The 16839-nt window shown below is 39.7% G+C and overlaps 1 protein-coding gene across 4 annotated transcripts in view; it reads right to left on the bottom strand.

Annotated features, from left to right (window-relative positions):
* M1A (meiosis 1 associated protein) overlaps positions 1-16839 on the bottom strand; it is a 101775-nt gene that overhangs the window by 34014 nt on the left and 50922 nt on the right. For all 4 annotated transcript variants that reach the window (XM_011713703.3, XM_071076967.1, XM_071076966.1 and 1 more), the window contains one exon: positions 15787-15955. In XM_011713703.3, coding sequence (XP_011712005.2) covers positions 15787-15955 — 169 coding nt within the window. The remainder of the gene's footprint in view (positions 1-15786; positions 15956-16839) is intronic.

Here is a 16839-nt window from a genome sequence, read left to right on the forward strand (position 1 = left end):
AAAGTGTTCTTTATATATTAGTGATATTAGCCTTTTTTTTTTTTTTCCCATGGCATAAATTGCAAATACTTTCTCCTGGTTTTTCAGTTGTCTTTTGACATTGTTTATGGTACTTTCTGCCATGCCAAAGATTTTTATTTTCATATAGTTAAATAAATAAATCTTTTCTTTATTGTACCTGGATTCTGAATCACAGTTAAATGACCTTTATCTATGCTGAGATTATAAAGAAATTCGCCAATGTTTACTTTTAATACTTTTAATATTATTATTTACATTTGGATTCCTGGTCCATTTGGAATCTTTTCCAGATGGCTAACCAGTTGTCCCTGCATTACTTTTTGAGCAAGTTCATCTCTGCCTTAGTGATTTGAGATGTCTCCTTTATCCTATGCTAAATTTTTTTTTTTTTTTTTTTGAGACGGAGTCTCGCTCTGCTGCCCAGGCTGGAGTGCAGTGGCCGGATCTCAGCTCACTGCAAGCTCCGCCTCCCGGGTTCACGCCATTCTCCTGCCTCAGCCTCCCGAGTAGTTGGGACTACAGGCGCCCGCCATCGCGCCCGGCTAGTTTTTTGTATTTTTTAGTAGAGACGGGGTTTCACCGTGTTAGCCAGGATGGTCTCGATCTCCTGACCTCGTGATCCGCCCGTCTCGGCCTCCCAAAGTGCTGGGATTACAGGCTTGAGCCACCACGCCCGGCCTATCCTATGCTAAATTAATATCTATATTTGTGCCTCTTTCTGGACCTTGAATATGTATATAGTTGTGTCCCAATCAATTCTTGCACTGTACTAACTAAAGCTCTAGTGCTGGGTATATGATGGGGCTGATTTCAGACAGAGAAGTGGCCAGATTGTCCCCAGATTGGGTAATGGCAACATAAGTCATTTGCCAAGTAAAGCAGTGGTGTCAAGCATGTTAGGGGATGGGGAATGAGGACAGAAGAGGTGAGATTTAATCAGAACTTCTTTTAAGCAAAAATCTCCTAAAGACAGAGAGTGAGAGATATGACAGAGAACTTGAGCTTATTGAGTTGAAGAGAAGGCAGAAAATGAGGTAAAAAGAAAGAACCAAAATGAAGAAGAGTAAATAAGGGAATTCCAGTCTGGTTAGGTTCCAGTACCCAACCAACTGATTTTCTTGTAAAAAACAGCTATAAACTCTGAACAATATTTATTTTATTTATTTATTTAGTTATTTATTTTTTTGAGACAGAGACTCATTCTGTCACTCCGGCTGGAGTACAGTGGTGCAATCTTGACTCACTGCAACTTCCACCTTCCAGACTCAAATGATTCTCATGCTTCAGCCTCCTGAATAGCTGGGACTACAGGTGTGCACCACTGCATCTGGCTAAGCTTTGTATTTTTAGTAGAGACAGGGTTTCACAATGTTTGCCAGGCTGGTCCTGAACTCCTGGCCTCAAGTGATCTGCCTGCCTCAGCCTCCCAAAGAGCTGGGATTACAGGTGTGAGCCCCTGCGCCTGGCCTGAACAATATTTAAAAATCAACTACCTGAAGGCTCTGCAGAGTGAACAAAAGTAGACAGACTTTGGAGAGGAGTTGAAACTTGAAGTAACCAAGTAAACCAGCAAGGAATGAATTCCCCATTTTTTGCACTTTCTAAGAGTGGCTGTAGTCACAAGAGTGTGGAGGCAGCTAAAAATTGGAAAGGAAGGCCTTTGTCTTTCACTAGCATTGCCAGGGTAAGGAGTCTGGGGCAACCAGGACCTCCAGAGAGTGAGGAAGAAATCCATGAAATGAGAGAGCCAGAGCCGGAGTGCCCTAAATTATGTGTTTAAACTTGGCCTAGGTAAATAGCTGATTGGACCGTGCACTATACACATATGGGGTGAACTGAAAGCAGCTTATAGTTTAGGCTTAAAGATTGAGACTAAGATCTGAGTCCCTGCTCACTGCAGGCACAACAGGTTGTAGTTTGAGTTTAACTGAGTTAATTGTCTGAAAAATAAACACTTTTCAGAGCAATATAATAGAATCCAGAGTCTTTATAATGCAATGTTCACAAAATACAACCCAAATGTTTTGGCATACTGACACAGAAAACTGTGACTCAGTCTCAAAGGAAAATATAAGTCAACAGATGCAAACCCCAAGATGACAGAGATGTTGGATTTATCAGGCAAGTATTTTAAAATAGCATAATTAGAATTTGCTCAATGAAGAATGGAAAATATGTTTATAATAAATGAAAAGATAGGACAATACTAACCAACCAAGCAAAAAGTCACAGTCTTGGGCTGTGCAGAACAATTTAAAAAGATTTAACATGTGGGTAATTGAAGTCCTAGAAAGAGAGAGAGAAAGAATGAGGCAGACAAAATACAAAAACAACAACAACAACAAAAAAAGGCAGAAAATTTCCTAAGTTGGGTTAAAGATGTAAATTTACAGGCTGGGCACAGTGACTCATGCCTGTAATCCTGGCATTTTCAGAGGCCAAGGCGGGAGGATTGCCTGAGCCCGGGAGTTTGAGATCAGCCTGGGCAACACGGTGAAACCTCATCTCTACAAAAAAAATTACAAAAATTAGCTGGGTGTGGTAGCACGAGTCTGTGGTCCCAGCTACTTGGGGGGCTGAAGTGGGAGGATCACCTGAGCCCAGGAGATAGAGGCTGCAGTGAACCGTGATCACACTACTGCACTCCAGCCTGAGTGACACAGTGAGATCCTATCTCAAAATAAAAAAGATAATCAATTTTCAGATTCACGAGGCTCAGGAAACCCCAAATAGGATGAATTAGAAGAAATTCACACCTAAACACATCATTGTCAAGCTGCTGAATAATAAACATAAGAGAAATTTCTTGAAAGTGCTAGAAAAAATTATCCTTTACATACAGAGAAAAATGAGTTAGGGACTGTAACTTTTGATCAGAAACCATGAAAGGCCAGAAGACAGTGGAACAACGTCAAGCAATCCTCCCACCTCAGCTTTCCAAGTAGCTGGGACTACAGGTGTGCACCACCACACCCGGCTAATTTTTTGATTTTTTGTAGATGAAGTCTCACTATGTTGCCCAGGCTGGTCTTCAACTCCTGACCTCAAGCAATCCTCCCTGCTTGGCCTCCCAAAGTGCTGGGATTACAGGTATGAGCCACCATGCCTGGCCCTCTTAAGTTCTTTAAAATATGTTCTTTAAGTTCTTTAAAACATGTTTGCTTAAAGGCAAAAACTTTTTTTTTTTTTTTTTTTGGAGACAGGATCTTACTCTGTCACTCAGGCTGGAGTGCAGTGGCGTGATTATGGCTCACTGCAGCCTTGACCTTCCAGGCTCAAGTGATCCTCCCATCTCAGCCTCCCGAGTAGCTGTGATTACAGGTGCACACTACCATGCCAGGTTAATTTTCGTATTTTTTGTAGTGATGGGGTTTCACCATGTTGCCCAGGCTGGTCTTGAACTCCTGAGCTCAAGGGATCTGCCTGTCTTGGCCTCTCAAGGTGCTGGGATTATAGGCTAAAGCAAAGATTTCAACACTTTCTTGTGGAGTTTATATAGATGTAATACACATGACAATTTTAACATGAAAGATAGTGTATGTGAATGGGAGCAGTAAATGGACTTAACAGCAAGTTTTCTATATTTTACATGAAATGGTACTATATATATTAATTCTGAGTAGGCTATAAAATAGTTTTTAAAATACATTTTAATTCCCAAAAGGTCTTTATATTTTACGTGAATATATTGTAATCCTGAGGTTTCTATATTTTATATTAAATGGTATTATATTGACTCTAAGTAGACTGTAAAAAGTTAGGTATATATAATGTAATTCATAGAGAAACCACAAAAAGTGCAAAGATGAATGGCTAAATGACAATAGATAAATTAACATGAAATTGAAAAATATTTAAATAATCTAAAAGAAAGCAGGAAAGCAGGGAAGAAAAATGAAAAACAGGACAAACAGAAAATGAAATGGTAGACCTGAGTCCAACTATAAGAATATGTATGGTAAATGTTAAGGGACTCTACATTCTAAATAAAAGCCAGAGATGATCAGAATAGACATAAAGCAATACCCAGCTATATGCTGTCTATAAGAGAGAGACTTTAAGTACAAAGACATAAATGAATTGAAAGTAAATGGATGGGAAAAGATAAACCATAAAAACAGTAAGACGGCAGGGCCTGGTGGCTCACGCCTGTAATCCCAGCACTTTGGGAGGCCAAGGCAGGCGGATCACGAGGTCAAGAGATCGAGACCATCCTGGCTAACACGGTGAAACCCTGTCTCTACTAAAAATACAAAAAATTAGCTGGGTGTGGTGGCGGGCACCTGTAGTCCCAGCAACTCAGGAGGCTGAGGCAGGAGAATGGTATGAACCTGGGAGGCAGAGCTTGCAGTGAGCCGAGATCACACCACTGCACTCCAGCCTGGGCAACAGAGTGAGACTCTGTCTCAAAACAACAACAACAACAAAACAGTAAGACCCAAGATAAATGAAAACATATATCCACACAAAGATTTGTGTACAAACATTCATAGCAGCTTTCTTCACAACAGTCAAAAAATGGAAACAATAGAAATATCCATTAATATGTAAATGTTTAAACAAAATATGACACATTCATGCAATATACCACTACGCAGCAATAAAAAGAAAACTCACTACTGATATAAACAACATGGACGAATCTCAAAATCTGAATTAAAAAATATAAATACAAAAGGTGTGGGTACTTCAGGATTCCACTTACACAAAATACAGACTAATCTACAGACAAAAAGCAGATAAGTGGTCTTACCTGGGGCTGGAGGGATGGATGGAATGTAAAGCGGCAAGAAAAATCTTTTTTGAGGATGAGGGAAATGTTCTGTATCTTGATTGTGATGATGATTTGTGGGCATATACATTGGTCAAAATTCACTGAACTGTATACTTTGAATGGATGCAACTTACGGTATGTAAATTAATCCCCAATAAAGGAAGGAAAGGAAACATTTTTTAAATTCCAATTTTTAAATAATTTTATATTTTCTACTGAACTCAAAAAATTATTTAACTTCAGTTTTAAAGAGAACAATTTGCTATTTTTCTGAGACCATGACTTCTGTTAATGAAATAAACAAATATCTTTCTGTATTAAAAATCTTTAGGTAATAAATACAACAGTGGTTCTAATTTAGTCTTAATGCCAGAGGGAAATGACTTTAATGCAGTTATCAAAGGCAGACACAATGAACAGTTGTGTTTTCCGGTCTATTTTCTAAGACACCGAAAGGGAGAAAATCAATATCTGTTCTGACAATTGCACTGAAGCATAGAAGAGGCTCCCTACCCGCCTCCAGCCCTTTTTTTTCTGGCATTCTTTAGGAAGCAATGAATCTTTATCTTCTATGTTTGGGTTGTTAACATTTGGTGTTTCCTGAGAACACATATGGAGAAAATACCTTCCCAAAAGAGCTTGACATTGATCCCTGGCAAAGTCTAGGAGGAAATACTAAACAGATGGTTTGCGAGCACTTAGAAAGGAAACTTGATATCCTTGTGTATGACTGAGAGATGTAGACTAGCTGACAGCATCATTAGGTTGATTTGTAACTGGCTGAATGACTTACATACCCAGTGAGTGCAGACTGCTGTCAACCTGCACAGATGCCCTCTGGATACCAAAGTTATCAATCTCAGTGGCTATTTTAGTTTTGGCATATTTATTACTTAGTCATTCTTCATAAAGCTATTGCAAAATTTTTATTGTATGCAAATACATGCAATAAAAATGTAAGCTATGAAGCAAAACAACAAAAGCGAGCACTCATGAATCCTTCATTTAACTTCAGATGTAGAACATCATCAATACTCCTGAGATATCTACATGCTTTTCCCTAATCTTCTCCAGAAGAAATCTTGCCACACTGACTTTTATTTTTATCATATCTTTCTTTTTAAAAGTAGTTTTGTGGCTGGATGCGGTGGCTCACACCTGTAATCCCAGCACTTTGGGAGGCCAAGGTGGACAGATCACTTGAGGTCAGGAGTTCAAGACCAGCCTGGCCAACATGGTGCAACCCTGTCTCTACTCAAAATACAAAAATTAGCCAGGCGTGGTGATGTGTGCCTGTAATCCCAGCTACTCGGGAGGCTGAGGCAGGAGAATGGCTTGAGCCTGGGAGGTGGAGGTTGTGGTGAGCTGAGACTGCACCACCGTACTCCAGCCTGGGCGATAGAGCGAGACTTCATGTCAAAAAACAAATAAATAAATAAAAGTACTTTTGTTACTTTAAATAACACTTTATAATTTTAGTTTTGAGCTTTATAAATAAGTGTCATACAGTATACACTGTATCTGTTTTTTTCCTCAATATTGAAAAGATTCATTCACATTGTTATGTATAGCTGTGGCCCATTTATTTTAAAAAATGTATGCTATTCCACCAAACATTCCTTGTAATATTTATTCTGTATATCAACTAACTTTTTTTTTTTTTTTTTTTGAGACAGAGTCTTGCTCTGTCATCCAGGCTGGAGTGCAGTGGTGTGATCTTGATTTATTGCAGCCTTGACCGCCTGGGCTCAAGCGATCCTCCTGCCTCAGACTCCTGAGTAGCTAGGACTACAAGTGCATGCCACCATACCTGGCTAATTTTGTTTATTTTTTGTAGAGATGAGGTCTCACTATGTTGTTGAGGCTGATCTTGAACTCTTGGGCTCAAGTGATCCTCCTGCCTTGGCCTCCCAAAATGCTAGGATTATAGGCATAAGCCACCACACCCAGTCATTTTCATGTATATTTTGATGAACCGAAATTCTTCATTTTAATGTAATTATACTTATCAATCTTTTGTTATTAGGGCCGGGCGCAGTGGCTCATGCCTGTAATCCTAGCCCTTTGGTAGGCCGAGGCGGGCATATCACCTGAGGTCAGGAGTTCGAGATCAACCTGGTCAACATGGTGAAATCCTGTCTCTATTAAAAATACAAAAAATGGCTGGGCGTGGTGGCTCAAGCCTGTAATCCCAGCACTTTGGGAGGCCGAGACAGGCGGATCACGAGGTCAGGCGATCGAGACCATCCTGGCTAACACGGTGAAACCCCGTCTCTACTAAAACATACAAAAAAATAGCCGGGCGAGGTGGCGTGCGCCTGTAGTCCCAACTACTTGGGAGGCTGAGGCAAGAGAATGGCGTAAACCCGGGAGGCAGAGCTTGCAGTGAGCTGAGATCCGGCCACTGCACTCCAGCCCGGGCGGCAGAGCGAGACTCCGTCTCAAAAAAAAAAAAAAAAAAAAAAAAATTAGCTGGGCATGGTGATGCGCACCTGTAATCCCAGTTACTTGGGAGGCTGAGGCAGGAGAATTGCTTGAACCCAGGAGGCGGAGGTTGCAGTGAGCTGAGATCATGCGACTGCAGTCCAGCTTGGGTGACAGACTCCGTCAAAAATCTTTTATTTTGTGATTAGCAAACTTTATGTCTCATTTAGGAAACGCTTCTTCCTCTTCCCCAACCCCTGTCATGAAAATTTTCTCCTATACCTTTTTTTAAAAGTTTTACATGTTACTTTTCACATTGAAGTCTTTAATCCATCTAAAAACATGATTATAAATGGTGTGAAGTAGGAATATTTTTTCCTATATGGAATATTGATAGTTTCAATATGACTTAATGGCTAAATCCATCCTTTTCACACTGCTCTGCCACGTCAGCCAAGCCACATATCAAGTTTTCATGTGGCTGTTTCCGGACTTCTCTAATCTATTCCAGTTTGGACAATTTGTCTATTCCTATGAAAATATGACACTATTTTTTTTTTTTTTTTTGAGTCGGAGTCTCGCTCTGTCGCCCAGGCTGGAGTGCAGTGGCCGGATCTCAGCTCACTGCAAGCTCCGCCTCCCGGGTTTACACCATTCTCCTGCCTCAGCCTCCCGAGTAGCTGGGACTACAGGTGCCCGCCACCTCGCCCAGCTAGTTTTTTGTATTTTTTAGTGGAGACGGGGTTTCACCATATTAGCCAGGTTGGTCTCGATCTCCTGACCTCGTAATCCGCCCGTCTCGGCCTCCCAAAGTGCTGGGATTACAGGCTTGAGCCACCGCGCCCGGCCTGACACTATCTTAATTAGAATAACTTTATAAACCATCTAAACATCCGGTAAGGCAAACCCCTAGCCTTAATATGTATCTTTACTTCTAATATATAGAATATATATATTCTAGAATATATATGCTCTCTCTATATATAATATATAATACACACACACACACATACACAAATCAGCTTGTCAAGTTCATCTAAAAACTCTGACAGGATTTTTTTTTTTTTTTTTTTTAAGAGACGGAGTCTTGCTCTCACCCAGGCTGGAGTGCACTGATGCGATCATAGCTCACTATAACTTTAAACTCCTGAGCTCAGGAGATCCTTCCTCCTCAGCCTGCCTAAACATTTTTTTGTAGAGAGAGGGTTTTGTTATATTGCTCTGGCTCAAACTTCTGACCTCAAGCTATCCTCCCACCTCAGCCTCTCAAAGTGCTAGGATTACAGGTATGAGCCATCACACCTGGCTCTGAACTGTTGATCTCTATTGCTCTTTTCAACTGAAGCAGTATAGAGAAGAGTTAAGCATGGGGGCATTGGAGCCACACTGCTTGGATGTGAATCCTTTTCTGTCTCAACTGAAAAACCCTGGGAAAGTTATTATAGACAAGAAAATATGCCTTAGTTTTTTCATCTAGATAAACAAGGATTAAATAAGATAATATGTAGAAACTATTTAGAACAGAAAGTATTTGAACAGTAAGTATTCAATAAAATGTTGCTGTAATTATGATCTAAAAACAAATGTTAGAATATTAAGAGACTGTGGCTTTAGTTCACATATCTTTTCCTCAAGGCTCAGAATTTATTTAAAAACAAAATAAGTTAGCAGCATTATTCCCATGATTTATGGCTCTTCTATAGGATTAACCTTGGTTGCTAGAATGGGCAGGTTCTCCTCTATCCTAAAATATATGATCAAGATCCAGCATTAGGGATCTGCTCTAGGGTTGTAGGGTTGGCTTATATTGTAAAGAGGACATTTAAGGACAAAGAAAGCATCTGGCTTTCCCTGTGAGAGGTATATCTCTTCTTATCTCTATTTCTTGAACCAACAGTTCCTAGTTCTCCTTCAAGAGGAAAAGAGAAAAGAGGAACAAAATAGAGAATGAACAGCAAAGAAAGGCTATGAGAACTATGGAAAAAGTTTTATAATATTATGTTACATGAAAACAAAAAATTATATACATGAATTATAACTATGTAACATAAACATGAGTGAACAACTGAGCATCAATGTGCAAAAATAAAAGTGCAATGAAATGGTGAAATGAGTAATTTTAAATTAAAAATTATAGTCATATTCTTAATAAAATATGAATTATTAGAGCTTGAAATTTTCTCAGTAAAAGGCATATATAAGAAGGACTTCTACTACTATTAATAACAGTAGATGACATTTATTTGATTGTGCCAGGCACTGTTGTAAGTGCTTTCTTTCCATGTAAGTTGTATTTAATCATCACAAAAACCCCATAAGGTAGCTATTATTTTACAAATGAGCTTTATAAAATAGCTTATTATTTTATAAATGAGAAATTTGTGGAATAGTTAAATTAACTTGTTCAAGGTTACTTAGTTCTAGAGTAAAATGTAAAAACCCAAAAGGATAGTTAAATAAATGATGATGAATTCATACATTGGAATACTTCATAGCTATGAAAAGGAAGGTGTTAGATCTCTATCTGCCAATATGGAAAAATCCTAGATAAATAGCTAAAGGTAAAAAAAGCAGAGCAGTTGGTATGGTAAAGTCTCATTTTTTGTCAAAGTAAGTAATATCAATAATAATGTTACATGTATATCAGTATACGTGCATGTGTAAGGAGGGCAATTCAGTAGAATGTGTCCTACAGTGTTGATGGTAGTTATCTCTGGAGGCTGGAATTTTGGTCATTTTGAACTGTTTCTATTATGCCTCTATAATGTTTACATTTGTATAATGCATAATAAAAAATATTAAAATAGCCAGGCAAAAGCTACTACAAACAGCACTGGACAGGGTATTTCAGCAAAATTTTAAAATAAAGAATAAAATGAAAAAGACCAGGAACAAATTAAAGGAAGTCCCATTTATACAGTTAGAAGAAAATATATAATAGGCTATATGGTTAAAATTTATAGAAAACCTTATCTAATGTGGATGTAATTTAAAGTTAACCTTTCCATATTAGATCCTGTTAAGGAACTTTCTCAAATGTGAGTCTACTTTCTTAATTTCTAAATTCATTCTTTTTTGATGATACTGGATCTTGCAGGGTCTCTAAGTAATTTTTGTGATAATTAGTTCTCACTGTGCAGAACTGTACTAAAGTAGGCAGAATTTAGATTGATCAAAGGACATACTCTCATAGTTATTTTCTAAATGAATCTGCAATATCAACATTTGCTTTTGACTTAGTTCTCTCCGAAAAGTGGAGTATAGATAATTTGTATTTAGTTGATGATCATGGCTATTGGAGTAAAAGAATTATAACTAGGTTAAGAAGTGTTTGAATCAATTCATGATATTCACGAGTTATTGAGGGAAGCTATGGTTGTTTGGGACATATCCCTAACTATTTTAGCAGATGTCACAGAGGCTGACCCCAACCACTCACAAATCATTTGTTGTTTTTTTTTTTTCCAATCATTCATGTGTTTTGTCAAGAAATATTTATTGAGAATCTACTGTGTGCCAGGTGGAGTGATAAGCATTAGTGATAGAAAGATATATAAGACACAGTCTTAGTTCCAGGTAACTGAGAGTTCACTTGAGACCTGGCCATTAAAAACAAATCTCAGAAATATAACAAACCATCCATATACAAAAAATTTCAAAAATATTAATAATAAGTATAGCTAACTTTTATGGGGCACTTGCATGAGCTCATTTAATTCCCACAACTACTACATGGGGTAGGAATAACTGAGGCTTAGTGAGGCTAAATACCTTGCCCAAAGTTGCACACCTAGAAAGTCATAGAAACTGCAGTTTAGACTTGGGCAACCTAATTTTGGAACACCCATCCTTCTGAGAATGAGAGAGGCTGCTGTTGCTAATGTCTTGATAACAACATCAAGATGAATTAAAACACTAAGGGAATAAAATAATTAATTATGAGGAAAGCACAGGCAAACTAGGAAGATTTTGAGCAATGAGTCATATACACTTAACCCACAAAGAGAAATTACAAGCTATTTATGGGAGGATGCATTATTCAGAAGCAAATGGGAAGTTACTGGAAGAGTCATCGGCACTGACACAGGTAGAAAGCTGTTTTCCTGCATTTAAAAGCTCTTCTATACAATGCTAGCCACTAACTATTCTAAAGAAAGGCATCAGGCAGCCTTAGTGTACTCTAAGCTCTATGCCATTAGAGACATAACAAGTTCTTTCTGGTGACAGTCACAGAAGGCAAAGAACATAGTCCATGCCTGATCTGTCATTGGCCAAAGAGAGAGAAAAAGAGCTTCTCTCTCACAGATTCATTTTCAGAACCCAATGAAAAGGGCTCTGACTGGTGGCCTAGGGAACTATGATTGCCTCAACCTGGGTCATGACCCATTCTGTGACCAGGAAGGTGGAGGTGTTACCGGAGAAAGAGGATATAGAGGATGCCAGGCTGACCAAGAGTAGCCTCCATGGGTATCAAAGTCATTGATTCACTCAACAAATATGTACTGATAATGTAGGATATACACCAGGACACAGAAATGAGTAAGACAAGTTTCTAATGCCAAGGTGCTTACAGTTTAATGTAGAGGGAAAAGATATCAAGTAGTTTACAATTTAGGTGAGAAGACACAATTATTGCACAAATAAAGCAATGGTGAACGATTCTACATGCTATATAATTAAGTGGTAAATTGCGTGGTAGAGAACACAAGTGATGTAGTTGTTCTAAGAAGTGATGTAGTTGTTCTAAAAAGAGGAAAATCAATACAGTAGTAATGAACTTGAATTTGGATTTAAGGAATGAGTAGGGTTTGTCTGGAAGAGAACAGAGGAAGGAATTCAGAGGGAAGAAGAGGGAATTCAGAGGAAAAGACTGCTGTGAGTGCAGGGATGGAGATAGAAAGGACAGTCAGTGAAGAGACAGGAGTGCACACAGTGAGAGCTCACGAATCACACGGCTAAGGCTGGTTGCCTTCCCTCCCCTGCCAGAACAATGTCAGTGGCTGCATGATGGTGGAAGGATCTACATGTGTCAGAATCTGACAGGAACCACACCCTTAGTTACCAACCCTCCCTCCTACGTAATTAGAGGGAGATGAGATAGGAGGGGGAGGAAGAGTGAAGTCATCCGCATGGCACCAGAAAGAGATCGACGGTCTCAGAACAGTGGCCACTTCCATGTGTGCACAACCATGGAAAAGGCCAGTACAGCCCAAAAGGACTGAAGGAGGGTGAACTGTAACTTGAGTGTTGGATAAATTAAAACTGGTCCAAAAACCTTTGAACTCCATAATTTAGAGATCTCTACTTGACTTCGTGACTAAAATATTTTCATACATTTCCACTGCCTTAGAAAGAAATCCAAATGTTTTAGCATGGCAGAGATGGTCATTTTCATCTAATCCTTGCCTACCTTTAACCCTCACTCCCACCTCTGCCTGACAGGCTCTGGTGTAGGGAACCATGGGCATTTCTCATGGGCACATCTTGCTTTTCAAGTCTCTGGGTCTCCTTTTTGAGTGGCCCTTTTCCTCTTTCTCTGCTTAGCTAATTCCTACTTGTCTTCCAAGACAGTGGTCCCCAAACTTTTTGACATGATGGGCTGGTTTCATGGAAGACAATTTTTCCACAGATGGGTGGGTGGAATGGTTTTGGGATGAAACTGTTCCACCTCTGATCATCAGGGATTAATCAGATTATCATATAAGGAGCACACAATCTAGATCCCTCACGTGCACAGTTCACAATAGGATTTGCTCTCCTATAAGAATCTAATGTCACAGCTGATCTGACAAGAGGTGGAGCTCAGGCAGTAATGCTCACTTGCCACCACCCTTCCCTCCCCTCCTGCTGTGTGACCCAGTTCTTAACGGGCCACAGATGGTACCAGTTCATGGCCTGGGTGTTGGAGACCCCTGCTCTAAGACATAGTTTGAATATTTCTTCTTCTAGGAATTGTCGGATTGTGGGTAACTTAGATTTACTTATTTGTGCTTATTTGTAGTTTTAATTTGTAATAAACATGAATATTTTTCAGTATGTAAATATCAAGGAAAATGTCATTAAGGTAAACAGAGTGACTGGAACAAGGGGAAAGACCACTACGTAGGACCACTCCACACTTTCTCTCCAAAGAAATCCTAGGAGGTAATTCAAAAATAAAAGTCTGGCCAGGTGTGGTGGCTCACGCCTGTAATCCCAGCACTTTGGGAGGCCAAGGCGGGTGGATCACCTGAGGTCGGTTCGAGACCAGCCTGGCCAACATGGTGAAAGAAAGTCAAAACTAGACTTTTTTTTCCCCCATGGGGTTAGCAAAGATAAAAAAACAAACAAACAAGGATAATTCCTAGTAGGAAAGTCTTATTTACTGTTGGTGGAAGTGTGAATTAGTATGATCTTTTTTGGAGAGTTTTTTGGCAATAACTGTCAAAAATGCATATATTGTTTTACCTCCTAGTAACTTTATTTCTAGAAATTCATTCCACAGAAAACATCCTCACAAATGCACAGTTATACACATAAACAGGAAAGGCTACATAATTTGTGGGCTCAGAGCAAAATGAAAATGCAGAGCCCTTTGTTCAAAAAGCAGGAAAAAAGTGCCATCGACAATACTAAAATATAAAACTTTTTCCTTTTCCTTTCTCCCATGATCTCTTATCTTAAGAGATCATGGTGTGTGTGTATGTGTGTGTGCGTGTTGTTTTTCAATTGTGGTAAGAACACCATGCATGAAATCTACCCTTTTAACACATTTTTACACGTACAGTAGTACAGTATTGTTAATTCTAGGTATAATGTTGTATAGCAGATATCTAGAACTTATCCTTTTCATCATGACATGGTTTTTAAAAGTTTGCTGCCGGGTGTGGTGGCTCACGCCTGCAATCCCAGCACTTTGGGAGGCCGAGGCGGGCAGATCATGAGGTCAGGAGATCGAGACCATCCTGCCTAACACAGTAAAATCCTACTAACACAGTGAAACCCTACTAAAAACACACAAAAAATTAGCCGGGCCTGGTGGCAGGTGCCTCTAATCCCAGCTACTCGGGAGGCTGAGGCAGGAGAATGGTGTAAACCCAGGAGGCAGAGCTTGCACTGAGCCAAGATCATGCCACTGCACTCCAGCCTGGGCGACAGAGCGAGACTCCATTTAAAAAAAAAACAAGTTTGCTATTAATGTCACACTTCCTCAGCTGGCACCAGATACTTGCCAAGCAAGTGCAGACCCTCACAAGGGCCTGGGCAACTCAACACAAAAGGAAAGTGTGCTGGCCCTTGACCCAGGTGTCCAGGCCTCTGCCCAGCAGGGGGAACAGAGGCCAGCAGTGGTCACTGGATGGCTGGTAAGTTGGCAAATGAGTGAGGTGTCCACTATGGAGTGGTGGGAAGGAAGCAGGAGGCAGGGCGTGTGTGAGCCAAGGCTCAAAGCTCCTGGTGTATGCTCCACTGTTCCATCAAACTGCACAAATTCAAAGATAAAATATATTAAGAATTTTAAGACAGAAGCTACAGGACATTAAATCCCAAGCATGGGGGTCTTTCTGTACTTAGGAGCCTATGTGACTCCCCTGGTCATTAGCCCATGAAGCCAGCCCTGCATATGAGTCTGTTCACACAGCACTATTTGTAATAGCAAAATGTAATAAACCAATTGTTTACATTAGTGATTAAACAAAAATTATGGTAAAATGACACAATAAAAAACCAGGTAGCCATTAAAAAAATGAGTCTGATCTATAAACACTGACACAGCTGTCTAACACACATGAACAAAGAAGGTTTCAGTAAATTAATTGTGTATGTGTATGTATGTATCTGTAAAATTTTTTTTTTTTTTTTTTTTTTTTTTTTTTTTTGAGACGGAGTCTGGCTCTGTCACCCGGGCTGGAGTGCAGTGGCCGGATCTCAGCTCACTGCAAGCTCCGCCCCCCGGGTTTACGCCATTCTCCTGCCTCAGCCTCCCGAGTAGCTGGGAGTACAGGCGCCCGCCACCTCGCCCGGCTAGTTTTTTTTTTTTTTTTTGTATTTTTTTTTAGTAGAGACGGGGTTTCACCGTGTTCGCCAGGATGGTCTCGATCTCCTGACCTAGTGATCCGCCCGTCTCGGCCTCCCAAAGTGCTGGGATTACAGGCTTGAGCCACCGCGCCCGGCCGTATCTGTAAAATATTAAGGGTGTTAATTAAAATATTGAGAGTGTGTGTGTGTGTGAGTGTGTGTGTGTGTATATGTGTGTGTGTGTGTGTGTATATATATATATATATAAAAGAATGTTAGAAGGGCTAGCCCAATCCCCTCAAAGTGATTGGGGAGAAAGGAATTTTTAGTTTTTATACCCATAAAATTTTAGTTTTCATTATTAGGATATATTGTTTCTGAAATAAAATGATTATTAAAAAATTCAACTCCAACATCTAGAAACATCTGTCTGAACCTCAATGAAATCTACTGGCTTCATTTACCATTTAACAACACACAAAAAAAAACATGGAAAATAATCTTTCTGACTTGTAAAAGACTGCTCATTAAAATTCTTACCATTCTTTTTACCTTGTTAAAAAAATTCTTACCATCATTGCTGGGATCCTCAACAGGAGACACTGAGTCCACATGCTCTAGGATTCCCTTTGTGACCTCAACGACCTGAAGCCTCCTGACTCTGGCTAGGTCTGTATCTTTCAACCCTTCCTCCAATTGTTTGACCACCTCTTTTCCAGGCTGAGAAGTCAGAATGGTAATCTGAAAATAAATCCAAGAATCAATGTGTCTGTTCTCCCTGATGTACTGAGTGAGGAACATAACAGTTCCTACCCGGAGGATAAATACAGCATAAGTCTGTGGTGGTGGCTATTGTGTTTAATGCAAAAAGGATTTGGTTGTAACTTAAAATCAAATTTTATCTGACAGATTCTTATAGGACAGGTTATCACAAGACCTTTCCAATCAGGCTGAGCTGACCCCCAGAAAGTGACTGGTGAAACCATATTTGTGTTTTAGTCTTTTAAGACTGCTTGAGCCACTAGGAGCCTCTCATGGCTCAAAATACTTAAGATTTTACAAGGTGATGAAATAAGATTCTTAAATTTTACACACTAAATGTATACCAAATATTAGAGAGCCTATATACTCCTTTCTCTTAGTGATGCTTCCATCTCATATTCTCAGACTGATTTATCTCCTTGCTGGATCCACTCAAGTTATTTCTTTTGCTCTTTTGACTCTAAAATGTACTTATCCTTGACCAATATATCTCACTTGAAGGAATATTCAGGTGTCTGTATACAATTTGAATGTTTTATTCTACCTGAATGAATATATATATATATATATATATATATACAGTCTCACTCTGTTGCCCAGGTTGGAGTGCAATGGCACAATCTTGGCTCACTGCAACCTCCGCCTTCCAGGTCAAGTGATTCTCCTGCCTCAGCCTCCAGGGTAGCTGAGATTACAGGCACGTGCCACCACACCCGGGTAATTTTTTATTTATTTTTAGTAGAGACAGGGTTTCACCATGTTGGTCAGGCTGGTCTCAAGCTCCTGACCTCGTGATCCACCCGCCTCCGCCTCCCAAAGTACTGGGATTACAGGCGTGAGCCACCATGACTGGCCACTCTATG

Source organism: Macaca nemestrina, chromosome 13 (assembly GCF_043159975.1).
Source record: "Macaca nemestrina isolate mMacNem1 chromosome 13, mMacNem.hap1, whole genome shotgun sequence".
NCBI classification, from domain to species: domain Eukaryota; kingdom Metazoa; phylum Chordata; class Mammalia; order Primates; family Cercopithecidae; genus Macaca; species Macaca nemestrina.